The sequence below is a fragment of the Puntigrus tetrazona genome, unplaced genomic scaffold (assembly GCF_018831695.1).
Source record: "Puntigrus tetrazona isolate hp1 unplaced genomic scaffold, ASM1883169v1 S000001140, whole genome shotgun sequence".
Taxonomy (NCBI): domain Eukaryota; kingdom Metazoa; phylum Chordata; class Actinopteri; order Cypriniformes; family Cyprinidae; genus Puntigrus; species Puntigrus tetrazona.
Window position 1 is genome coordinate 645826 of NW_025048726.1, and position 27770 is coordinate 673595.

At 39.9% G+C, this 27770-nt stretch overlaps 2 protein-coding genes across 7 annotated transcripts in view; both read left to right on the plus strand.

Annotated features, from left to right (window-relative positions):
• Positions 1-368: 368 nt before the first annotated feature.
• On the plus strand, positions 369-2885 carry LOC122341138 (calcitonin gene-related peptide-like). 3 transcript variants are annotated; one of them, XM_043234476.1, is made up of 5 exons: positions 412-839; positions 963-1054; positions 1134-1265; positions 2287-2445; positions 2527-2885. In XM_043234476.1, exons 2-4 carry the CDS (start codon positions 969-971, stop codon positions 2438-2440), a joined length of 372 nt encoding a protein of 123 aa, XP_043090411.1. In that variant the 5' UTR covers positions 412-839; positions 963-968; the 3' UTR covers positions 2441-2445; positions 2527-2885. The 3 variants fall into 3 exon arrangements, with proteins under 3 accessions (XP_043090410.1, XP_043090409.1, XP_043090411.1); XM_043234475.1 differs by lacking the exon at positions 2527-2885 and having other exon boundaries at positions 369-834; positions 1591-2429; XM_043234474.1 differs by lacking the exon at positions 2527-2885 and having other exon boundaries at positions 390-839; positions 1591-2429.
• Positions 2886-5080: 2195 nt separating this feature from the next.
• The window catches only part of LOC122341139 (protein inscuteable homolog), a 29766-nt gene continuing 7076 nt past the window's right edge, over positions 5081-27770 (plus strand). Inside the window, exons 1-7 of one of the 4 annotated variants that reach the window (XM_043234479.1) lie at positions 5081-5426; positions 16383-16464; positions 22301-22658; positions 23025-23077; positions 23167-23290; positions 24358-24471; positions 27532-27657. In XM_043234479.1, coding sequence (XP_043090414.1) covers positions 16409-16464; positions 22301-22658; positions 23025-23077; positions 23167-23290; positions 24358-24471; positions 27532-27657 — 831 coding nt within the window. In that variant the 5' untranslated portion in view covers positions 5081-5426; positions 16383-16408. Of the gene's footprint in view, positions 5427-9587; positions 9712-16382; positions 16465-22297; positions 22659-23024; positions 23078-23166; positions 23291-24357; positions 24472-27531; positions 27658-27770 lie in introns of those variants that run through there. The other 3 variants (XM_043234477.1, XM_043234478.1, XM_043234480.1) reach the window with 3 other exon arrangements.

Below are 27770 nucleotides of genomic sequence, written 5' to 3' on the forward strand. Positions count from 1 at the left end.
TAATGTAGCCTATTACCATTTAGTTTTTACAACTTTGCATATGCTTTTTCCAGTTCTCCTCAGAAAGAAATATAAAGACTAAAGAACAGACTCACATTATTCAATGCATTTATTTAATGTCAGATAAGTAGCATTTTGTAATAAATAATGTGAAGATGACTAAAATTATGAATAACTACAATGATCAGTTCTGCATTATTAAGAGTTAATAGTTTATTAAATAACTGAGATTGTAAGACTTTTGTATTTTTTATCGCCCTTGTCAAATAAAACCTTTTCTCATATGTCAAGCATCCCACGACAGTTCATCTAAGTGAACAGTCTTAAAGGGATTAGTTTATCTCTGTAAGATTCATAGAAACATCTGGTGATAACTGATGATGAGACGTGATCTGGTGTTGCGCTGTGAAGCTCTGACCAGCAGATGGCTGCACGGATCCCTGAGATGCAACAGCTGCGGATGTCGGTAAAGCATATCGATCTAGCAGTATGTTTATTCAGAGCATTTATTCAATTTAAGCTCAACAAATGACCTGAATGTAGATGCGAGCGCAGATATCGAGGGCTTCAAATGGACATGAGTTTACTGAATGGAGCACTTAGTGGCTCAACAATGACGTTTAGACATTATCTGTGTGCCAGAACCACAATTGGCTGACTGCTGCCAGTCTGTCTGATGATTGGCCGAAAGGAGATAATTAAACACCTACACAGATAAGGCACAACTCCTCAATGTGAATATATAGGGGCTTGACCGCAGAAGCTGCACACAGTAGTATCACGGCGGCCGTCGAGTTCGGAGAACCGATAGTTTTATCAAAGAAGCAAGACAAGGTGAGGTAAGACTTTTTGTGAGATGTTTGATTCCGCTTGCTTGTTTGAGAAGTTATCCAGTTTGTGTGTGTCACAGCCCACCCTTGCAGAATTTGAGAGTAAACTCAGACAAATCATGTTTGTCTCAGGGCACCATGTTTATGTTGAAGATCTCCACCTTCCTCATCGCTTATGCCACAGTCGTGTGTCAGATGTACAGCTCGAACGCTGCCCCGGCGAGGTAAAGTCTTTGTCATTTTTTGTTGGGAGTCTTCAGTTGTGTCTCATCAGGTGGCAAACCCTTTGGTGTCTATCTCCAGACCTGTCTCAGAATCTCTGACAGACAGATTTGCGCTCATGGACTACGAAGCACAAAGATTATTGAGTGCCATATTCAAAAACGTAGTGCAGATGACAGCGGAGGAGCTGGAGCCGCCGAACGAAGACAGCAGGTACGTTCTCTCACAGAGTCTTCTACTTCTGTTCAGCAAGAGGCAATCAGCGTAGATTCAAATGAGTGAGGTTTCTCTGCCCGAACGAGGTGTATCTTTATTTAAGTATAACGCAGCTTTCCTAACAGCAGCATGACGACCTTCCCGTTCGCTGGAATGGCTGCATGTTAACCCCCAGAGTTTTGTTCGTTAGACTTGCAGCATGTTCTCTCTCTTAACCTGATGCATGCGGTGGAGGGCTCTGTATGAACACTAACGGTGGTCTGGCTGGGACCCTGCATGTGTGTGATGATACGCCTGTGTGCATGTGTGTTTCTCCCGACAGCCAGGGCAGATTCCTGTCCAAGCGCTGCTCCAATCTCAGCACCTGCGTGCTGGGCAAACTCTCCCAGGAGCTGCACAAATTACAAACGTTCCCGCAGACGGACGTGGGTGCCGGTACGCCCGGCAAGAAACGCAGCCTGCTCGAGGGCAATCAGTTCACGAGCTACGAAGAAACATTTAACGCCATCTAACCCTAACTGTGTGCATGTGGATTCTGCCTGCTTGACTGACCGCACACAAACGACTGGTTGCGTTGGTCTTTACCTTTCTTTCTTTCTTTTGGCAGAGAAAGGCATGTTAAAAATCTAGATGAAAATCTTCAAATTCAGGATTTTTTTTGTGCATTTTACACATGCCTCTTGAATAAGTGAATACATGTATTATAAAGGTAAAGCTATTAATAATCTAATAATAAATTAAAAAAACAGTATGATTTCTTGAAAGTGTTAAAATCCAATAAAGTTATTTTTATATCAGGAACTCTTATTTTGTCAAATTACTAGTCACGTTCATTTTCATGTGCATGTTATCAATGAGTGCCTCTACAAATAAACATCAAATGCATCAAGATTTCTGCAGGTAAGACGTCTGTGAATGTGCTCAAATAATAAGATGGTGTAACGTCTATCTGTGAATAATGCGTTGAAGCACTGTGCTGTGAGTGGGTAACAGAAGCAGCTCTCGCTCTGTGTTGAAGCAAGCAGAAGCGCGCCTGTAACACAGCCACGTGTGTCACTCACCGTCTGGCAGACTTCCTCAGCCGCTCCGGAGGAATGGGCAACAGCAACTTCGTCCCGACTAACGTGGGCTCCCAAGCGTTCGGCCGTCGGAGGAGAAGCTCCCAGATGTGAGCGGGGTACGAAGACGCTTCTGAGACGCATCTCTTCTGTCTGTTCAGTGGCCGTGCCTTCCTGATGTTCTGTTTCTCCTCTTTCAGCTGTGAACTCGGGCCGATTCGTCTTCAGCCGGGATCAACTGAACAACCACAGCTACAGAAATCGTATTCTCGGCAGCGATCTCTCTCTCAACCCAAGGCAGAATTCGAAAAATGCACTTAAGCACTTGTGATATCGTTCCTTATGTATTGACAGAGCATCTAAAACACAGAGAAATCTATAGATTTTTATATGAAATAAACCGGATTCATAAAGACATTGAGTGTTTATTCTCCATCTCTGTGATGACAGAACAAATCCAGCCTGATCAAGACTTGAGGACGGCTGTGTATATGTGCCTTTGTGTTTGTGCAGGTTGTGATAATAAATGGAAAATAGCGTATTTGTGTTGTTATGAACCTCAGAGGAGATTAAATGCATTGTGGTGTTTGCAGTTCATAAGCATCTGTTCTGCTCTCATTCATCTTTATGAACAAACAGGTGAGACCTGCTGAACTGCGCTCAGAACAAAGGCTCAGAATCCCACAGGATTCACAAACATGACTTCATTCAGCATCATCTCTCTAATTGAATCTCACGGTATCGTTTCACATCTGCACGTGAAGATAAGGGCCATTAACTTCAGGAAATGACAAAACAATATACAACTCCAAAATAGCTTGGATGGGATGTAAAAGAGCTTTGCTGACATTAGCAAATCCATCAAATTTATATGTTCAGTCATAAACCCTTATCAAAGACATCCGAACAAGCTCATCAAGGTCTTCGGGATCACTAGAAAGGTTCTGGCACTCAGCGGGACAGGGACCTTTCCCTGATCTGTGTCCAGTTCATTCATTCAAACCTGAGAGAGTGTTGCACCATCATCGTCCAATAGGTGGCACAATGAGTCTCATTTTAAAAGTCCACTTTTAAAAATAAGTCTTACTTGAAAAGGAATGCATTTCATGGTTATTTTGAAGAAAAAATACGAAGTTGGTGATATTATAGTGAGTGTGATTTCACCAAGTACAAGATGTTCCTGAATCAACATTCCAATCAACCAATTAGATCTTCAGGAAATATCTGTTTTAGGCGTATGATCAGGGTTAGGTGCTTCTACACCCTCTTTAATCAGAATTCATTTGCCACTGATTTTAGAAATAAATTTTGGGTAGGGTTAGGTTTAGTGGAAGGGAATGGTATAAATCTGTTTTTCTGGACAGCAATGTTGATCCAGGATCATGTTTTGGTATAATCACAGCGACTGCATTCCAATTGGTTTCTATAGTTCAAGTCATCCAGTCAATAGTTTATCGATATAGTATGGTTCCCCTTTGAATTGTGGATCTGTTGGATTTCACACCCGCTCCAAACAAAACAAGATTAGAAATTATTCAGAAACATACTGTTTCTGAGTATAGAAACATACTGTTTCTGAGTATAGAAAAATTTTTTTTTCAATAGCACAAATAAAATCCCCAAATCATTTGACAATGTTTCCAATGTCTCTTTGCTTCTCTGACACTAAGTCACAATCACAGAAATAAAGCTTAACTTTCCTGATGACATTGGTTTGAGATGAACATCAACATCTTTATATTTGGTTCAAAACACTTTTGTAATTCTTGAAGCACAGATCATACAGCATCTGTAATGAAGCATTAAGTCTCTTTAAGGAGCTGGATTTGTTTTCCTTCACACAAACTACTTGACGAAAACCAAGAGCAAAGATATGTACTTCTGGTGTAACTTTTGTTCTTGTGGTTAATGGCAATTTCCTGGAAGTCAGTGCACTTCGAGCACATTATATAAAGCGAAATTATTTCAAAGAAATACATTTTTCACTAGTCGTTTTTTTTACATTTTTTCCACGGACTCTGTGCAATCCATTTGGATGAACTCAGCTGTGGAGGCTCTTGCGGTATCCACATGGAAAGTTAACTTGGAAGATTGTGGCAGGCTTGAAATCAGGGATTGTCTTTTTCAGCTATGTTTTTAGCGAGCCATAGAAGAGAGCACTGTTAATAGTGAACAGCTGTTTGTCATTTAGTCATCGCAGTTGAAAACAAATCGTAACAGCGTGAGCAAGGATCTCCTTCTTTACAAACAGCCAGCGAGTCACTACTCTTTTTTTCCAGCAAGCCATTAAAGTGCAAAAGGTCATCTCCCTCCCGTTTCATCTCTTTTTAATGGTGTATTTCGAAACTGAGATCTGAACGAACATCTGAATGTGCTTTTAAACCGATGAGTTCCAGTGAAATGTACTATGCATTCCTCAGCATGTGCTGTCTTTTGTTTTCATAGGATTTTTATTTTTTTTCCGTGGCTGATTTTTCCACAGAGTAGCTGAGGCGAAATCAGATACCCTGAAAGTTTAATGGTAAAAGTCTAGGAATAACTGAACCCAGACAGCTCCTCCCAAAATCTCTCCTCTTCTGAGATTTTTCAAAAAACTTGTCACATAAAAAAGAGCTTTCTTTCCCATCGCAGAAGCAGCTCTGGCTCTCCTGACTGTTTTCCCCAGCGTCTGTTACCTCTCTCGTTCCTCCCCTATCCCACATCTGGATTCCAGGCCCACATTTATTTATGTGACTCGAGTTGTTTTTAAGGGAGTTTAAAGTTCTTAACCATGTACCGTTGGCAGCTGGGCTGGATCCGATGAAGTCTACAATTACACTTTACCATAGCCGGTCACTCTGCAATTACATGTTTGACCACAGAATGTCTTGAAAAGCACAGCCCTGCCACTCATATGGCAGACAGAAATAGACTGGTTTCGTGTCTGGTTGGACTTTTGCCCGGCTGAAACTATGCTGCTTGACTGACGAAGAGATGTGGGCTCAGCTCATTTCAAGCTGGAGCCGCGTCTAGCGAGTCCCAGATCCGCAGCGAACGCCGCGGAGTCCAGACCCTTACCGAACGAAACTCACAAACTTTGAGGAACTGACAAAGTGCCCTGGTAAGTGCTCTTTTATTTACATGCACTTGGTTTATAGAGGGTTTTCTTCTGGAATGTGCCGTGACCCACTGAACTCAGTGTGTGTGGGACAGTTTATTGGGCAGCTTCATCGTCCAAGGATCCATATTTAAAGTGTCTCATGTCTGGTGATCGGAGCTTTAAACCTGCATTCATTAATACTTGTAGCTAGTCTACTTGTCTTGAATTAGCTAGTCACAGCGTTATAATGCTCTACAGATGTGTTTAAAAGCATTGAGCGCTCAGATTCTTTTTCTGGGAAGGACGGCGCATGTGGAGACTCTACCACTAATAACAGAGCTGGAGGAGCAGAACCGTTTAATGAGCATCTAGAGAGGAGCGAGGAGACTCCACTGACTCAAACAAATGCATCCGTGGATTTAAATGGCTCAGGGATACTGTTACTCCCCTCCATCCACACAGAAAGCCTCTTTGTTTCACGGGCCTGGAGTCACACTCACCCATGCAGGCTCGCACTCAGCACTTTTCTCCAAACCCAAAGTGGATGGTTAAAGTGAATTCCTCTCTTGCAGCTAGCTAAACATCTTCATAAGCAGTTTTGATTGCTTCGTTGTGGGTGACGGAAGGGAGCCAAGAGTTTCATGAAGGACAGCCCATACCGCAAAGATTAATGAATCGAAAGCAATATTTTAATCATGTAAGCAAGTTTAAGTCTAAGTGCAGATTAGTAAACAATAAGGACCACAAAACCAGTGTTTTTTTCCATCGATGTATGGTTTGTTAGGGTGAGAGCAGCTACTTTAAAATATCTGAAAACTCAGGGTGCTTAGCAATGCATATTACTAGTTTTAACATATTTATGGTAGAAAATCTACAAAATATATTCATGGAACATGACCTTTACTTAATATCCTATTGACTTTTGGTATAAAAGAAAGATAGATCGTGTTGACCCATACAATGCAATGTTAGTGACTGCTTTTGTGCTCCAGGTTCACATATGTGCCTTTTGATGAGTGACACCAAACATATCGAACCCTAACATTACAAAAAAAAAAGATTCTTTCAGCAAGACGTTTTCTGTATAATATATCCTCCAGGAGTCAGACTACAGAAGAGGTTTCTCTGAGCATTTTTTTTTTTTACAAAACAGCAAACAATTCATAGGTTAGTTAAATGCTAGCATCACAGCTGTGCATGACTGTCAAATCAAGTCACCTTTATTACAGTAGCACTAAATGGTCTAGCTTTGAATGCTAGAAAGTTCACATCAAACATATAGACTGTTATAAAACAAAACAACACACGAAATTGCATAGTTTGTTCTTTTATGATATTACCTACATTTCGCTTCCCCCTGATCACCTGGTGAGGGTTAAAATCAGTCCGGCCTGTGTTTATTTGCCTGGCCAATCATCACAGCAGCTGCTGAACAAACCGCAGAGTAAAAGTGAAGCAGCTCCAGCCAAAATACATTCATTTGAACTGCACAGACTCTAGAGTCCCTTCACTTTTAAAAAGAGTGCTTGTCGTTGAAAGGTACCAATGACTTTTATAATGTAGTTGTTAAAGAGTATTTTGGAGATGTTCTTGTCTTTGCCTGAGATGCAGTAGCCTCCTACTACCTAGTAGTTAAACAAAAAATGACAAATTGCATCTTGCTGAATTGCATTTTATTTACAATTAAATGTAAATGTTTTATAATTTACATTTATATTGAAGACAATGAGTTGAACTTCTATACGTCACTTTATCATTACTTTTACTGTCTATTAAATATATCCAGTATATATTACACTACATTTGAAATTGCGCACTTCACATCCAAGATGTATGAGTTTGTTTGTGTATATGGATGTCCACTGTCCAGCTTTAGTTGACGTTGACACTTTCCCATTTTTAGCTTGGTTCTTTTTCTATAGATTGAGTGGAAAACCCAAATCAACACACAATAGCGTGTCTAAAACAGGAAAGTACAGCTGTTTTGTAGTCTTGCGTGCTATTCTCTTTGTTTGAGGAAGCTTGTGACAGCACAACAAAGGCAGCTGATTTTGTCACAGGTCGCTTGTGTTCATCCTCGTTGCAGTGTGACTGACAGAAGGTTTCAGCTTCCTTCCTCGTTTCCTCCCACTTTTCATCGATCTCATACTCAAAACCGAGGCCCGTGAAAGTGCTGTGTTTTGTTCGCATTGCCTTGTGTGTAATATAAATGATATTTTCATACCATAAAACACATTCAAACGCGAACATATTGATACGGTACGCCCCCACTCTATGTCGCATTGTGCAGTGCAAGCAATGTGTCGTAATAAACTTAAATTACTATTAATCATAATTCAGTCTAGATGCAGCAGAGGACTTCGAGCCATGAATTTGTCATCGCTAGGTGAAGAGGACATTTGTGATATTCCACAGTACTATGTAAACCCTCATGAAGCACGTCCCAAAGGGAGTCTTCGGATCCGCTGTTGCACTAATCAGTCGCTTTCAGCGAGTCTGTAATTGGGATCTTTGGCTTTACACACATCCTCTTTTGTCAGGCATGGGCACATTCTGAAATATCACCTGAAGCCATTTAGGACAAACAATGAGGTCCAAATATATCAAAATCTTAAATACATAAGCAAGACGTACAGAAAGTAGTAAACATCCTCAGATAGCATCAAATTACATTTTGTTAGACAATATTATTTTGATAATCTAGACATTCTAAGTAATACTCTATCCAATGCTAGTTTTACATATCAATCAATAACTTTATATTTATATAGTATTTCTAACAATATAGATTGTATCAAAGCACTGAACAGTATCAAATAGAAGGATACAATGATAGTTATGTATAATGACGAGATTAAACACTTAATTTGTTATTAAATGCAGAGACAGTCTCTGTAAAGAAATTGATGATAATCGCTAGAAATGAAATGTCCCCAACTAAGCAAGACAGAGGCAAGGAACCAAAACCCCATCCATACAGAATGGAAAAAAAAAAAACCTTGGGAGAAACCAGACTCAGTTGGGGTCAGTTCTTCTCTGACCGGACGCCCAGCACTTAACCTCCAGTTCAATTTTAAATGCAGCTATGTCAGATTGTGTAAAGGACTTTTTGTGTGTGTTTGTGTCTGGTTCTGGTGATCTGTCTACGGGGCTCTGATGGTTAAAAAGAAGTGTCTTTAATCTAGATTTAAACTGACAGAGTGTGTCTGTTTCCCGAACAGTTAGGAAGAGAGTTTAGGTGCTAGATAGGAAAAGGATCTGGCGCCTGCATTCGATTTTGATTTTCTAGGTATTACCAAACAACCATAGTTTTGAGAATGCAGCGGATGTGCAGGACTATAATGTGATAAGAGCTCTCTCAAGTATTGAGGAGCTAAACCATTCAGGGCTTTATAGGTGATTAATAGTATTTTAAAATCTATTCGATGTTTGATAGGGAGCCAGTGCAGTGTTGACAGAACCGGGCTAATATGATCATACTTCCTAGTTCTAGTAAGGACTCTGGCTGCTGCGGAGCAGCTGAAGTTTGTTCATCAAGCGTGCAGAACAACCACCCAATAAAGGATTATGAATGTAGTCGCAAAGTTACTTACTGTTAGTAGAATGTCTAAAGTGAACTACCAAAGTAATGTGTTACATTTTCAGTTTGAACTCTTTCAGTGCCTTTGCCTTCGATGTCTGTTCTGGTAGGATAGTCTATTTTTTTTTTTACTTTTGTTCACTTGACCCACTCAGATGCAAAACAAACTGTAAGGATTCCTAGTTTCTGTAGATATTCGGATACCTTTCTTTGGGTTAAAAAGGAGATCCTGCCATGGTATGGCGTTCTGAGGTCCACACCTACATGATCCACATCTCTAAACTGACCACATTATATATCTCCTTCCGGGATGAGCATTCACTGGCACAGCACTAATCGGCTAATATATGGTTAGAAATTAACACAGATATTATACATAGCATTTGTGTAATTTTGGTGTGGAAGATTTAGCTTTTCCCTCTCCAGACACACATGTCAATAGAAAGTGTTAGCAGTGATGATTACAGAGCACACGGACAGCATGTGCATTTGAGAGTCTAGTTGCATTTCATTCATTATTAAGCGGCTGAAGGTGTTTAGCCGTGTGCATCCCATCTGTTGGAAGTCTCACTGTTTCATTGGACATGAATGTCTCCGTAACTGTTGAGATGTTCCCTGAGTTGGGGAAGACATTAACTGTGACCCTCTATACAGCTCTTTTCCGAAATCGTCTGCCGTCATCTGTGCCTTTGGATGACAGCTACTTTTAAATTGCTTTATAAAAAGGTAAGGCATACTTTTTTGACTGCATTTCTTCTTTTTTGCTTTCACAAGAAGATAAGAACCTCATTTGACACTTCATATTAGAAATGGCATTGGACTGTTGTACAGACAGTAGTGCTGTTTAGACAGATGTTGTGTATATGTCATGCATTGAGGGCTAATATTATTTCAGTTTTGTACTCTTAAACTCATACTCTAGAAGGAGGGTAACCTGACCTCAGAGAGTAATCTACGCTGTCTCAGGTTTCTCTGTGACTTCATGATGACAGTCTTCAGTGTACACTGACTTTATGGCAGCAGTTGTTGTTAAATACTTTCGTGTAAGCTACTCATTACCTTGACTAAAGCTACTATTGTGGTATAGAGTGTAGTGGCGTGGCCAGTAACTGAGAGGTGATATCGGGCAGACTTTCCTTAGGTGTCTTCTGTCGTAATGAATATTCACGTGTACCCCTGTCCTGTCTTTGACAATGTTTTGCTCATTACAGAAAATAATTTTTTTTTAATGCACACACTGGGCAGATACCCTTTCAGAAAGTACTAATATGTAATTTCTTTTCTCATTATTTCCAAACTCTTCTACTCTGACTGCTGCAGTCGTTTGTGCGGAGCGTTGATGGAAGCTGGTTACACAGTTCATCAATTAGTTTGGTCTTAGGAATTAAGAGAAGTCTTTGTTCGTCTCCATACACAGTAGAGGCTGTAACGAATTCTACCAAAATTGAAATGCCAAAAGTGAAATAATTCGAGCCTCGTGAAGTTCGAATTCTCATTTGTCAATGATTGTGACACGGCACGAGTGCTGTATTCAGCACCTTCACAGAACGAGAATTAAATTTTAGCTACTGGCAACTGTCATTTGGACAGCTTTGGTACTATGCCTTTATGTTTTTCTCTAAACTTATGATATGTGTATTATCTGCTGCGGTGAAGGCAGGCTGCGTCTCGGTGGATGAATATGTGACATCGGCGAGGTCTTCTCACTGAGAGCTGATTAAGTGCCCTGCTCTCCACAGCCGTACGAGAGCTGCTTGTCCACGGCTTTACCGCATGCAGCTCTGCGTTTATTCTGCTTCACCTTCCGTCTGTTTGACAGCCATCTTTGTTGAGTTTTCATTATTTGCTATTCTGCCCTGTTGTTGACAATTGAGTACATGCACTCATGCGCATATAATACTGAAGAAGTGTTTAGTTGATGGGTTGCCAGTGATTTGTAATGATGGACGCGGCAATTATGTAACAGAATGAGCAGCACCTGCCCTCTGTACAGCATTTGCCTGAAAATATATTATTGTGACTGTCAGTTCTTGAAAAGAATGACTCATTTCTATTTGGCTATTGAATTCATTGCATTCAAGAAGTCCTGGGTAATCTGTTATAGCACAGTTCAATCAATCAATCAATCAATCAATCAATCAGTCATTTTTATTTATATAGCGCTTTTAACAACACAGGTTGCATCAAAGCACTGTACAGTATAAAGCAGAAGAGTACAATGACAGGGATGTATAATGACGAGAGTCTAATGACAAAATCTAAGAGCTTTCCGACCCTCCATATACAGCAGGACAACTGAAATGTTCCCAAACTCCAGAAACATAGTAAAAACATGGTAACTCGGGGAAGAAGAATGGTTTAGTAAATTGTTAATTTTGTTTTCTTTGCGCGTACTATGTTTCTGGACCTGGGATCATTTGAGTTATATTGCTGTCAATGGAGGTTCAAATACCTCCGATTTCATCAAAAATATCTTCACACACAAAGTTTTTATCGATTTAAACACCTATGACTTTGATGGCGCCAAAAACAGCAGCAGAAAGGCAGATACAGTATTGTGCGCTTATAAATGCTGATTCTGAAAAAAGGGAGAAATACCTACAGGCTACACATCAGAGATGGAGAAAAACATTTAGAGACAGGATCAATGAGTTAAGCCCAGATAGTTAATAAAGCTTCTGTTGGTTGTTTAGGTGGTATGTAATAGTTTACTGATGGTTAAAAACCATCTGATTGATGGTTGCTTGCCATTTTATCAGCCATCAACCAAATTCCTTTTACCCATCTGCAAAGCCCTGATATCTTTTATGGCTTTCCCTGTGTTGGCAATGTGGAGATCTCGAAATAGGCATGGGCCAGATACTGAATGCCCCGAAGCGGCCACACAAGTTATATCATGTGATTTATTTTGATGGCCTATTCAGTCAGTTTAGAATGTTCGAATCTACAATTTATACTGTTATTGTTGTTTTTCGGTCGGGTTAATAAACAGGCAATTTTTTTATCCGTAATAATACCTTAAAATGAAAAGAAGCAGTTTTTTATTTTTTTATGTTTTTATATTTAACGTTATGGCTCTTCTCTAACACATCTACGTATGCACACGTTGATCACACTATAAACAATGCAAAACTAAAATAGATTTAGAAACAGGAAATATTAATTCATTAATTCATCTATAATGAATAAGTGCTTCAAAACACACCTAGCCAGCGTGCTGCTTGTTTCTACAGGGACGTGTTTTCACATTTACTTTAATTCCCTGATTAAAACTTCTTCAGAGTGTGGATTTACAGACACTCTACTCAGAGTAGAGAATTCAGCCTGAGAATATGTGCTTGTTAACCAAAGCCCTGTTGTCTTTTGTTCAGCCAATTCCATCTCTTTAGATCTGTAGGGATCTGCAGTCAGTCGCTCAGTAAGACCTTACATGGGATGTTCAGAGGGAATACACAGGCTTTTCATGTAATGGTGGCAGAGATGGTATTGAGGTAATTCACCACAACGTGGAAGATAACAGAGTATAGATCTTTTTTTTAATCTGAATGTCTGTTGATAACAGAAAAGGTTATTCTGTGATGACATGGTCAGATATCCCAGGAATGAGCTACATTTAGCCCTGATTACATCCATACGCTCTTTCAGACAGTACTTGTGTTGTGTTTTCTGTGAATGCTTGATGTTGTGGTTTTGTGATCATTTATCTTTTGGGACTTGAATGCTACCGTGGGCTTTCAGTCAACCCACTTACTACTGCTGGAACGCAAGAGCAATGACAATGAACAATGAAGAATAAGTTCATACCTGGTTTAGATCACGAGCACTTGGCCAGCTTCTTCTTTCTGTGAAGCAGCGCCAGATTTGAGTTTTACCGATAGGTCAAGAGTAGACAAAAGACACTCATTTTAAGGGTGTGTGAGATTTAAAGCACACGGCAGTGAAATATCTTTCACAAAGCATCATTTTGTTCAAAGCTGTAAGATCAGACGAGTTTCTTAGTAAAGCAGGTCTTTAAAGGCCTTTACAAACAAACATGTCAAAGTGTAGATGATATAACAGAAAATTACGATTTAATGCTAACAGGCTTTAAAGAGTGAAGAAAAAGAGTGAAGTTCTATCCGTAATGTGTTGGTCTTTCAGTTTGTAGATAAAAAAAAAAAAACTTATTTTTTCCTGATAGCCACAAGACATCAGTGCATTTTTTTCATTCCTTTTTTTTAAAATGAACTATTTAATGGCCTTTTTAGGAACGCCTGTTAAGAAGTTGCTCTGCGTGTAACAAATTCACGATTTTGTTCATCTTTGTTTAAACCATCTAATGCTTTCTGCATTTCTGAGATGACAATAAGATGATATCATCACTGGTTTTGTATGAATGCTATCTAAAATGATATTGGGGCACCTAATCAGTCTGCTGTAGTATTTATAGAAACACATAGCTTGCATCTATAATAACGTATAATAACGTTGGATAATAACATATTTAGGTGTAAATTGTCTTTCGGGATAAAGAGTGAAAGATTAGTTTCTGCAAAAACCTAGTTACTTTTTTCTTTTTTTATTCCGTAAACATCTACAGTTACATTAAAAATGATGCCGAAATCCCACTGTTATATTAGTCACCCCAATATCAAATCACTTGATTCCGGTGAAATTGGCTCTCGTAGTGAAATGATGAGATCACTTTCAATGGCACTTGACATGTCATTTAAGTGAATGCTAATGGTCATTGACATGCTTGACTTGTCTGCTTCAATTTGTATGTTCATGTTGTAGGTGTTTTAATGACAGCTCTTGAGAAAGAAAAAGACAGAGAGCTTTTCATTGGAATCAGTAAAACTCACAACTCAGAGTCTGAAGCCTAACTTTTCTGTCCTGCATTTAGAACAAGTTTTAGTCACTAGAAATGAGTTGTGGTTTCCAGGAGCTCATACATCATCCATCTACACCTATATGTATAAAAGAAAGTGCTGGTCATTTACTTCTCCCACCTGTGTTTTTTGGTCAACTTTTCAATTGCCTTTTGTCAGTATATTTTCAGTCACCGGGTATAGGATTGTGACTCCACTGTTGTGTCTGTTTCTGTGTATGTCCCTGTCTGTGTTGTGTCTGTGTTTGTGTCATCTGTGTTTTTGTATGTGTCTGTGTTTTTGTATGTGTATGTGTTATGTCTGTGTTTGTGTCTGTGTCTGCACCTGTGTCTTCAGTTTTAGTTTCCGTGCCATGTACTCTTTTGTCCTGTCTTGGCTGTTTTCGTAGAGGCACACGGTTCTGCTTATTTGCAGTTTGTACATTGTTTTGTTTTGTATGTACGTACACTCTTGGCCCCACTGTGCTTGTTACCTTGTTGTTAGTTTATTCTCTTTCTTCCCTGGCTTTTATGATATCCTTCCCTTTTTAATCTTTCTCTAGTCATCCTCTATGGTAGGTTTTCTCTTTCGAGTAGTGTTGCGATAGACCAGCGGTTTGAAGAGAGTCTTACTAGCCCAGCGAGTTTAAATCTGAATTAGCTTGAATTACTACAACAGACAGTAGCTCCATAAGGCCTTCTTGCCTCTTGTTTCCAGCACAGTAGGGCAAGAACATTGTAAGACAGAAGGCTTCTGTTACCCCACCGAAAGTCTGGACAGGTTTTTCGCTCTGACAGGGCATTATCAAAACCGCTATGGTGATATTATGATTTTGGATACGGCTGCCAGAAACGTGTTTTTTTCTGACTTCTGGACACAGCTGTTCATATTTCAGAATCATAGATACCAGCTTCCAGCATAGATGGGTAAACTTCAAACCGCCCTGCTGCAGGATGCCATTAAATAAATCAGAAGAGAGCAGAGGCTTCCAGGGATAGCAGGTTGTGTAAATTAAATCATGTAAATGGGATACATCAATAAATAACATGGAATAAGCACGAAAGCTTACTGAGTCACTGGATGGCATTCTGCCAGTAAATCACAAGATAAGACATATTCTTTTGGCAGTGTAATAAAATTACTATGGAGGAAAGGACAGGACGAGAATAGAACCTCTTCAATTTAGATCAATGGTAGGAGATGAATCCGGACAGAGTCTTTCAACCAATAGTGACTTTGTGGGAAATATACCACTCACTGCAAAATCTGTATTTTAATAAGACATAGCAAATGCAAAGAAAACAGCGTTAATAACACAACATCAGGCAGAGTTGGGAAGATCATTCCCAAGTAAAATGCTAGACAAGAGACTGCCATACAGACTGGCACCCGCTGTGTGGACTGATACTACTCCCTTGGTTGATGAGAAGAGATGTTCCGTTGCCTCTCGAAGGCCACCTGGCTGCCATCAGTCCCAGCACTCGAGAGAGCCGGTCTCCGTCATTATCTGTGGGCTCAACTGATTGGGGAAATGGGAGCTGCAGGGTCTGTATGGGGTTAGAACTGTTCCAAATGCGCAATACCGATCCACAAATAAAGCTCACAAAAATTCACAGATCCTTGCAGGCAAAATGAGCTACAATTTTTTTGAGATGAATCATTTTTGCTCCTTTTAATGCAAATCAAATGATACAAGAAAAAAAACAATGTATTTGATTATTAATTTTTATTTTATTTTATTTTAATATGCAATGAAAAAGTAATGCATTATGTGTTTTTTTTATATTTGTCCAACACAAACAATGTTGTGATTATTAAATTAGTACCATTATTAAGAAAGGGCTGGAGTAAAATATGCAACATTACTAGCTGATTTTGCTTTGTAACCTTTAGAAAAGTTTACATTTTTGACTTTCATCTGATTTCATCAAATTATACATCATTTTAATGACGCCTTTCTAAATGAAGATCACGCAGACCAACGCAGCAGGCAGCATGCCCTGTTTGTTTTCGTTATTTTACAAATGCACAAAATTGTGTTGTTATTACAGGTGTGTAATAATAAAAGTAGACCTTTTGACATATTTAGACATATTGCTCTTATCTGTACGATCAAAACTGAATGTGTACTTAAAGTTCACTTTTGCAGACCCCAAGGGGGTTAAAGGTCTGTTAATGGAGAATTTTGAAAGTGTGTTAACTGTGATTCATTTTGCCAGGGCAGGTCACACAGGTTAGGACGTTCTCCTCTCTGGGCCAGAAACCTGGTCAGTCTGCCTTTGTCTCTGGGATGGAGGCTGGACATACCTGGTGTCTGTCATGGTGTGGCCCTTTCCACCTGTTGAATTTATTTGTATAGTCCAAACACACAGTGTCACTGACCACACTTACCACAATGCTACCAATACTTTTTCTCTGAATAACTATGATATGTTGTAGTTACAAACCTTTGTAGTATATAATAGTATTGGTCAGTGTAACCGCGTGTGGTGAGATCGTGCTGGAGATGATGGCATGCACTGAGTCTGTGAAAACTGTGTCTCATAGGTACGATGTTGAAGTAAGGAGTCGGAATGGCCACACCGCAGAGCTCCAGACAGAGCAGCTATTCCTCAATCTCTGGAAAGATGTAAGTGGACATGCATGCCTCATTATCGCCTGTATCAAAAACAAGCGAAAGAACTATGACTTCATCCACCTTTATTAACACGATGTGTTTAGTTATTGACTTTTAGAGGATAATGAATGGATGCCTCTCGCGTTTACAGAAAACAGCTTGCTTACAGAAATAAGGTGGATATGAAGAGAAAACAGAAGCAAACAGTATTCCCATTGTAATGTGCAGTAATAGATGCTGATGTGTGTTGTTGAGACGGGCTCAGATTGCAGGTCAGAGTCGGTGATTACCTGTGTGTGTTTGTTTCTGACAGTAATCACACCAAACTTACTCATAGCTACATGCCCAGAACATAAACATATGTGACCTACAATTTTTTGTTTTGCTTTTTGTTTGCAATGCTGTCTGTCTCCTTGCAAAAAAAAAAAATGGTATGTATCTATCTATCTATCTATCTATCTATCTATCTACAATATATCAGAATTACACAGGCTTCAGTTCAGGCTGCTGTCTTCATATATATGTGTGTGCGCATGTTTATATTTGAAAAAAAAATCTGGGTGTAAATGGTAAGATCAATAAGAAGAAACCAAACAAAACGGCTTCGTTCGGAATCTAAATATATATTCATGCGCTTATATGAATGAAGACGGCAGCCTGAACTGAAGCCCGTGTGATTCACGGCTCGGCGCTCCGTCAGACAGCAGGTGGAGGTTTAGCAGGAAGTGAGCGTGGTGTGTTCTGCTGCTCATTCGTGTTCACGGTGACGCTGAATCACTGTGCGTTGAGTTTGCCTTCCACCCCTGATGAACAATTAGCATTGCACACGCCAGCGGTTTGGACAGGTGCTTTTCTGTGCTCCACTGGACTTTCCATCTGTTTACGCACACACACACACACACGATATTTACCTGTGATATAACAGCACGTCTGCACAGGCCGTCAGATAGGATGTCATCACAGCACTTCAGCTCGTTTCATCTATGATGTCACTGAAAAAACAGGCCAAAAAACTCAAATATATTAAAGACTCCGCAGAGTCAGAATCACTTCCGAATGCGTATGAATAATACAGGAGCTTCAACTGACAGCTAATCCAAAAGCATCTTCCGTTTGACCAACAAGTGAAGAAACTGACGTGAAGATTCAGACTTTTCTCCATATGCATCATCTCCGAGAAGAAAATTCCATTTTTATTCTGAAAGACAATTCATTTCAAATGGTAAACAGACACAATGTCTGACAAGAGCAGATGAATAATTGATGTCTGCTGGGAAGAAACGCATGCCTTAATCGGCCAGGATGTGGAGGTTGTAGGTGTATTGTGACATAATGGCAAAGACAGAAAATATACAGAAATATTCAATTCGATGTGTTGGTAGTGTGTTTGTTCTTCATAGATAGTATAGTGTTTTACGCTCGTAGGAGCCCGCTGAAGAAGCAGTGCTTTAAAAATCCTCACCAAAAATTCAAAGACAGCTTCCAGATTAACAATAATTATGATTATGACAGTCGATGCCGCTATTAAATGTTTTGAGAGAAAGTGTGATGTGTCCTCTGAACGTCAGCAGATCATCTTAGCGACAAGGTGGTTGTTGGTCTGATTATCCAGAGGCATTATGACTGTGAATGTGACTTCCTCTCTCAGGTGTGTTTACTCTGTAAATGACTCCTGGCGGAGAGCAGTGAATGATTCTGGCCTCACTGTACACGTGGATAAAAGCGCAGCACTTTCTGACCCATCGATGGATGGAAATGTAAATATTTGTGCTGGAGAGCAGCTTTTCCTCCACATTCATTCAAATAAACCCATTATCATGATGATCCATTCACAAGAGGCCTTTCTCAATGAAATTGTTTGTGCTGGTTGATACTTTGTCCAAAATGGCCAGCTGTAACACGCTGTAATAATGTAACAGTAATTTTAAACATTTCTCTTCTGAAGCGGTAGTAATTGTGTGTATATAATTGGGAATTTTTGAGATATTCCGCTCTATAACTATACTTTTGAGCAGAAAGAAAATATAAACATCACATGGAGTTTTTCGGTTTTGACTTCTGCAAACAGTGGCAGTAAAATCTGTGACGTTTGTTTCCTGTTCTACTCTTTCACTCTGTGGCATTCATTAGATCACACTGCCTTGGTGTAGGCGGAGAAGGGTAGAATAATATGACCTGGTCCAAAACGTACTGACTGCTGTTTGTGTTCGTTTGTACCGAGGGACAATATCATTGAATGTGCAACACAACCAAGCACTATCTCTAATTAGGCCCCAGCTGTGAGGAAGAAGAAAACCATTTGGTTGTTTGTAATGGTAGTATCTGTAGTGCCACTGGTTTTAACATTAATTTGACTATATTTACAACACCCTTTTACCCTTTAATATTATTTTTAATGATTGTAAACATATTAAACTCTTGCCTGCAATCACATCAGACCCAGCCTCTGCACTGACCCCAGGTCAGATACAGTGTTTATAATGAAGCAGAATCAGGGGCATAGCATCCATTCAAACTGAGGGAACTGGGGATTTCTGTGTGTCCCCACAGTTTTTTTCTGATTTAATCATCACCATGCCATACTGTGTCTGCTTTAATGGGTTCTTCTGCCCACAGTTACCAGTGTTTCAATGATTCTTAAGAAGTGTGACCAAACAGTATGCATTATAAGACAAATTAAATTATACTTTAACATCTTACATGCACTAAGTGTAACGGTCATAAGCATTTCTGTTCCCTTGATTGTGTGATCCTGTTCAGGTGTGTGTAATTATCGTCATTATCTCCCATCATTTATTAGTTTGATTCCATTTAGTGTCAGGTTGTCTGGTCTTGTCTATACTACCTCTATGTTAGTGTGTGTGTGTGTGTGTGTGCTACCCTTCTTTGTAGAATTTACCTTATTGCAGATTATTAAAGGGCTGTTAATTATCACCTGTCATGCTCGTTCACACACCACACCGTAACTACACCATAGACTTTGTGTTCCTGTCAAACCTCAGGCACTACCCGGACAGCTCAGGGACTGAACTGCAGCTGTCTGAGGATGGTCCTCGAGAGAGCCTGGCCTAGCCTGGTGTCTTGCAAGTTTTCTTTCACCATGACCCAGAACCCAGCCCACCATTTCCCCAACTGCGTTGAGCTAAAGCCTGAGCCCACCGATGAGGGAGAGCCAATGACCAAAGCGACAGACGAGCCATCGCTATGTAGAGCGACAGAGTAGTGAATTGCCTTTGAGACAGAGCCTCTAACGCCTGAGCAGGTGTGTGAGCTGGCAACACTATACGTGCCGGAAGGAGTGTGAGCTGAGTGTGAGCTAAAGCTGGCCTCTGGACATTATTACGTGGAACTTTCAGAACCTCCCTCTCCCACAGCCTCTTCAGAAACCAGTCTATTCATCTGCCCCATCTCTCAACTGACCTTCAGTCAGCGCTATCAAGGTAAACTGATCCATCTAGGCGTGTGGATGCTCTGTCTCCGCCTCGAGTCTCTGAGCCCTGGACTGCACCTCAGTTTTTCATCCTATCAGCTTCACATCAGCTCCTAGCTCCTTCATCTCCACCGTGGCCTGTCATTCCACCAGCTTCACCAGGCTTCCTCATCCATCCAGCTCCACCTTTGGTCAGTCGTCGACCATCCGTGACCTCTGGAATCGACGCCTCTGGCTTCACCTTGTCACTCCACCCCTCTGGCCCTGTCAGGTTTCTGCTTCCCTCCAGTTCCACCTCATTCCTCAGTCGCTCCAGCTCCCCGTCTCTTGCATCAATCACCGGAGCCATCAGCTCAGCCTTGGCCCTCTGGAACCTCAGCGTAAACCTTTAGGTGTGAAGAGGGGAGGAACTGTAACGGTCATAGATATTTCATTCCCCATGTGCTTTGTGTGTGACCTAGTTTCTGTGTTCCGTTGATTGTGTGATCCTGTTCAGGTGTGTGTAGTTAATTATCATCCGTATAATTCCATTCAATGTCAGGATGTCCGTCTCATCTATGCTACCTTCATGTAAGTGTGCTACCCTTCTACATTATTGTGAATTATTAAAGGACTGTTAATTGTCACCTGTCAGTCAATTATTAAAACAAACACAAAATGTGAATATGCTATTGTTTATAAATCCTTTATTTAAAGATTCACATTTAAGTATTTTGATATATCTTTGGAAAACAAATGATCTATTGTCTGCTGTGTATCTACTATATTAACAAGGTAACTTTTAAGAACAGTTAAATGAAAATGAAAACAATTAGTAGTTATTAATTTACATTCACCAGATCTTAATATTCACATTTACAACAACATCTTAACCAATGATCAGAACAAACAGTATTATGTATAGCTATGTTTTATCTTGTGTTTTGTGTTATGTTCCCTTAATCTCATGTTCCCTCAATCATAACTCTGCTAGAAGTGAATAAAAGAATCAATAAATGCTGTCAGGTAGTTAGTATTATATATACACATTATAAAACTTAGCAGAACCTGTCTGACAGTGATGTATTCTGCAGAGAGGGAATGTGGCAATGTGCCCCTAATATTCCCTGATTTTATTACATTTTATTGAATGTCTAACAGTCCTGACAAAAAGTGGGGACATAACTTTAAAACCTTATGAAACATGCATGTGTCACTAAATAACAACCATGCTTTGATATAAGCTATTAAGTGCTACTTTTGATAAAACAACTTCTTTTTCATCATTAAAAAATTTTTTTTTCAATATATTTTTCAGCATAGCCTATGAATGACTGAACCCTTCGCTCGGTCAATATGCTATTTTTCATAGTTGTGATATAATAATGATAAAATTGAACTGAAGGGCATAACTGCATTAAATACATTCTATCACCCATAGTATTTACTGGAAATATGTTCATTTTTAAACCTATAGCAGTTAAAGTTGCTGGACATGTTTTGTTCCATGTCTCAAGAATCAGTGGTTTGTTTACATCCACATGTAAGTACAATTATAAAAATAGAAATGTAAATTGACTCTAGGCTTAGTCAGATGCCTCTATTCAACTAGTTATTTAGTAGAGATGAGTGTCTTTTGTGGAGCTCCTCACGTGTTTCTAACTTCAACATTACATTGTGCTTAGGTAAGAGTCCTGGGAAACACAAGTCAGGACAACAGAGCTCAAGACGTGTAGAAGATATGTTTCAGCAAAACCGTTTTAATCCCACGTTTGCTTTTCAGTTAGGTTTAGTGTAGGTGTAGGTATAAACCATAAACATTTCTAACCTGTCACAGCATGTACAAACATTGATATAATACAATTTTGCCAAATCCCTTTTAGGTCAAACTCAATGTACTTTTGGCAGCATTCACTGGCCCTGGCACATTGTGGTAATTTTGCGAAAATGTTGGCACTGGCACATTTTTAATTATATTTTACATTTTATCTCTAAAGGCCTGCTAGCATCACACCTGTAACTTTGGTTGCACTATAGTTTGATAGTTGGACATTCTACTAACTACAAGTAACTTTGAAACTGCATGTTAACTAATTCTTATTAATTCACAACTACATGTCTACTAACTTGTTGGAATAGTTGGACCCATCAAAATAGAAGATTTTAGAAGATAGCAGACAGACAATCTACTAATACTCTAATGACTGTTAATGGACATGTAGTTGACATGAAGTAATTTACTGTTAGTAGAATGTCTAATTTGTACTATCAAAATAAAGTGTTCCAATAACTTTTGATCGAAGACTATATTATACAGTTTGAGACATCAGTCACAAGACAGTCATTAATTACAAGCCCTACAGGCTTCAAAGGCTCATGCAGGTTTGAAAATTTGAGTTTGTTGATGACCTGACATTGTTGCGTATGTCTATTCAGCAGGATGCACGCCATTCAGGTGGACTCGGTACAGCGCTGGATGGAAGACTTACGGCACATGACGGAGGTGGAGTGCATGTGCGTTCTGCAGTCCAAACCCATCGGCGTGGATGAAGACGCTCCAGGTGAGCTCATCGTGTCCGGGACGGGTGCTGTCGGTGAGCACGTCACTCGTGATAACCTGCAGACGCTTCTGAAGAGGGCGCTGGTGGTCAGCACGGAGCTGGGGAAAATGTTCCAGCGTCTGGAGAAGGGCCGCTGGCAGCGGGTCCACAGCACGGCGGTCAGGGTCAACTGTCACGTGCGCTCGCTCATCCAAGAGTACAGTGTGGCCAGAAACGCCCCACCAGAAATGCAGAAGGTACAAGAAGAACACTTTCAGATATAAACAATAGGCTTTAATCACATTTAATTGATATACAAAATTGTTTGCAACTATATGTCAAGAAAGTCAAAAAGTCAGAAAGCTCACAGATTTAAAAAAATATTTCAATAAATATTTATTAATATTTATTTATATATTAATAATAATAATAATAATAATAATACACATAGGAGAAAAAATCCCATAGATGCACACTGAAGGGGCCATAATTAGCAAAAGAAAAGCCCTATATTTTTTCGATGTATCTCATAGATATTATTCTCAAAAACCTCTTAAATGTGTTGTTTATGTTTAGAACCTGCAAAGCTTCATATGTTTGATGTTCTGTGTGTCTCGTGGCAGTATGAGAAATCCCTGCTGGAGAAGTGCATGGAGCTGAACGTCATTACCGAGAGGTGAAGAACTTCTCACACATATTCGAATCACCTTAAAGTTCACATTCTGAAGTTCAGATGATGCATAACTGATGGTGTTTACCCCACAGGTGTCTTCATACTGAGGACGAATACTTCCTCAAATCTATGAAGGAGGCCATTCACGAGATCCTTACTGACGTCAGTGACTCCTTTAGCCATATGATTGACATGGCACTGGCCAATGAGATACAGGTAGATGAAGCTTAAATCGATTTACAATTTGATTTTAGCTACATCAATCATTCTTAAATAATACAATTAAATAACTAATTATTCATCCTAAAATTGCAGTCCTACTATCGTCAATATATCTTACGATTAGCATACAATTTAGGCCAGGGAATGGTTCTGTTTTGGAGAGGAGCAAAGAGAGCAGAATACCCCCTCTAGGGTTAGAGAACAGAACCAACGTGATAAATGTAGCAAATACCATGATCACAACATGATTCAGTGGTCCGCCAAGTCCTGACTGGACAAGAGGTGGAGCTGGGGATGGAGGTGGGTGATTAGTTTCTGAGTGAAGTGATAGCTGTGTATAATGATATACACAGCTATCACTTCACATAATGACAGAAGGGACCTTATGAAGGGATGGTTGATGGTTCATGGTTGATGTCGTGATCCTATAGGTGGACCTGGATGAGCTGAGTGTGATACACTCCATTTCTAATGCTGAAATTTCTTGCTTTAATAAACATCAACAAAAAATCTCAATAATGATGAACTAATCATTTACAAAACAATCATAGAATTATGAATTAATCCCTAGTAAAAGGTTAATATACTTGAAACAATTCTACAAATTTTCTTCAAAGTAATTGGTTGCAAACAATATATTTTATTAATATTAAAACAAAATTGTCAACAATATAGATATTGTTTATATCTAATATATTTAAACACATTTCTTAAAACTGTGCCTTGTATTCTCAAAAGAAAAAAAACCCATAACTTCTCACCCAATTTCCCCAAAATCCTATTTTCTGGTCCTATTGTTTACTCTACCCTCAAAACCCTTGACTTTTACTGAAAAAACAACCTTTGCCCTCAGACATTTGTTCCCAAACAAGGTAGGCAAAATGCTTAGTATTACCTGATGTAACATATATGGCTAAGGTTTGGCAGGTACTATACTGAGATGCAGAAGCTATATATGTACATATTACTGTATGTGGGATGTTGATTGACATTACACTTTTTCCAATTGAAGATTGATGAAATCTCTCTCTGTCTTTCTTTCTTTTTTTTTTTTTTTACAGATTTTGATTCGTCAGATTGAGGATTCTGATAATGTTTTCGCCATCAGCACTGCCATTAGTAACCTGCTGTCTTTAACTCAGGATGGGCCGCAGCTCTGCAGCATCATTGCTAAAGTACGAGAATACACACACATATACGCACACACATGTTTTTATGTCATTAGGATGACTTTCCATGGGCATGATGATTTTATACTGATCGTTACTGCCATCATCACAGTTGATCGACAATTAGCATACAGTTTGGATTGGCGGTATGGTTCTGTTGTGGGTAAGAACTTCCTGCGCATCCATGCAGGAGAGCAACAATAAACAATAACCCCCCAGAAGAAACAGGAACAGAACCAACAAATGTTGGATCAATGCTTTATAAAGGATAAATTACTAATGCTTAACTAATGATTCATAGTCTTCATATTCATAGGCTTCAGATTCATAGGCTTAACTACTGCACAGTCATTATAAAGTGTTACCTAAAGGTCAGTCATTTCACTACATGTTTTAGAATTGGTCTAATTCAAGAAGAACTGACAGAGGAGGAGCTGGGGATGGATTTTTTGTAATGGCGTGGCCGAAATGAGCCAGTGACATTACATGCCGCATGTCTAAATCCAATGTTTTTACAATATTTTTTGCCGTTACTATTATTTCTGGCAGCATATCACGTTATACTCAAAACTTCAGTATTTCTACTCTCTGTATAGAGTTGCAATCTTTGAAATGGTGGATAAAAACTTGGATGGTTTCAGTTTAGGTCTCCTTTCTCAGTTATTCTTGTAAAGGCAAGTTTGGCGTCATTTTCTTTTCGCTGAATTTCACTTCGGTTCTGGGCATGTAGCAGGACCAAGAGGGCGGGCTGTCATTGAAGATCTGTTATCTTGACTTTTTATGCTTGCAGCACCAAAGCAAAATTAATATGAGGTGAATATTTTACAACTACTGGGGACCTCGATGGTGGGTACGGTCCTGCTCCTAATGTGACGTCTTTCAAGAAGACGCGGTACTTTGAAGTCAAACACACCTACTATCTGTTGCGCTGGGTCCAGTGGGTTGGCCAGTGTCATTTTAGGGGTATCCGTGGACCCCTCGGAGTCACCACTGGAGGAGGGTAATCAATCAGTATGATTTATACACAGTTTTCTTTTTAGGGCCTAATAAAATGGCCCCACTGCCTTTGTGGGGACATTTGGTCCTCACAATGTACAGTAGTTTAAACAAGTACTGTCCTGCTGTGGTCAGGTGATCAGCTCCTTCTGGAATCTGTCATCTTATGTAATGCTTTCACTTCATTGCATTTCTTCACGTTTTGTTTCCGTTTCACCAAATTTGCAATAAAATGCAAATTTATTGCAGCTCAGCCAGATTAGATGGAGATCATATGTGCTTCACATTTGTTTCAGATGGATTCGTGCCTGGGTCTTTTCAGGCTACTAACTCGGTTTTCAAGTCATTCCTTTAGAGATTTTTTTCACTGGGTTTAATAAACCAAAGTCTGTTCTTAGTGGTAAAGGGCACATATTTTGTAATCACACAAGTTCAAACCATAGATCTCCATATATAAGTGTGGCTCTGCGAGCGATGAACGGCATCCCAGACCCTCTCGTTTTCCTGGAAGCCAGAGATTCACCGGGATGTTTGGTGGTTCCTCATCCCAGGTGGCTGGTAGCTGAGTATGCATTGGAATGGTAGTAATTTCGTCCAAGAGGTTTGGTGTCTGTGAAGAAAGCATGTTTCTTGGACCCGTGGCAACAGAGGAGTGGATTGAACTGGTGAGAGGAATCAATTGCGAAAAGGATATGTAGGTTTTGTCTGCCAGCACTGGGGCTCAATCCAACAGAGCTGGCTAAGTGATGACCCTTTTGTCCAGGGTACACTAGATAGGACCGACAACAAGAGGGCAGTCGTGGCCATATGCTTAAAGGCCGGACTTGTAACCGGATCTGGCAGGGTTTATAGGTGGGGCACCACAACTGAGGTAAGACCCTTCACACCCAGCCCCCAACTGCTCCACTGGAGTTCACGTCAGTGCTCCACTAGTTTTCCAGTATACTAGACTTTCAGTAAGACATCGGTGAGGGACCTTCTGACACTAGTGTACTCAGGAGCAGTTCTTTATTTACCTCTGATCACAGTGATGGTGCAGCCTCATGCCCATTAGTCGTCTGATAAGGTTTTACTGGTGTGCGTTTCTAATCAGATCAATACTGTCCCGTCCCATTAGCGTGCTGCATTGATCTCAGCGGCGGTCTTGTTTTCTGGCTCTTTGCCTTGGCTACATTATGCTCCTGTTAGAGAAATGACTACCGGCTGTTTACCACCGGTGTCTGAATTCATCTTTCACTTCTGTCCGGTGCAGTGCAGTAATGCACGTTAAAGATCTGTCAGCTGTTTAATCTCCACTCATCCTTCTAGTTTTAGTTCACAATTCGCATATTAAACCCATGATGTTATCAGAGACAATAAATAAATACTAATAAAATATTTCTTTGTTCTGCCGAACACAATGGCAGATATTTCAAAGAAAGTTTGGGTCTCCATCTTTTCTATTATCACGAGTAATACAAATAGTCTAACTTAAAAATAGGCAAGCTAAACCCGTTTGATGTGATATCATTTTTAAAGAAAGACAAAGAATATTTGCATGTAATGATAACGTACGAAAAAGAAACCTCTAAATGACTAACATGCATGTTAGCACACACAAATTCTTTATTTTTTTTTAAACTATCGCAGTGTGTTGTTTACAGGAAAAAGGTGCAATTTCAAAAGAGTGGTGCATCGATAAAGTTCTTCTCTAAGAAGAGTGCGTCCACATTTACTGTACTGATGGGCTGATGTGTGAATATCCTGCAGATTGAGGCTCTCTAGCGTGGCCTCAGGATGACGCGCTTTGTTGCCCACATAATTAAGCTTATTCACATAATGACAGTGGTTAGCTCGTCTCGCAGTCATTTTCTCTGTAGTGGGGACCAATTTCTATCGCCGCACACTTGCACGTGTGGAAACGCACACACCTGATTTACCTGATGTACCCATTCACATATTCACACAGCTCTTGCTAGAGTTATGTCGACTCGTGTTGACTACAACATTGACAGTAATATGCATTCTCAGACGATAATTCATTGATATTTGAACGCGTTCATTAAAGCGGACAGTTTGTGTGGTCCACAGGAGGGGGCTGTGGTGGCTCTTCTGAAGATTTGCCGACAGGACTGCTTCAGTACTCTGTACGCACACGCGCTGAGGACCGTGGCCTCTATCTGCTGTGTCGAAGAGGGCATCAGCCAGCTGGAAAAGGTATCGGGATTTCAGCATGCACATAAAAAGACTCACTTTCTATTAACAGTGAGTCATTTTGGAAATAGAGGTCAACCAGCAGTCATTAGAGTATTTGTAAACCGCTTTAATTT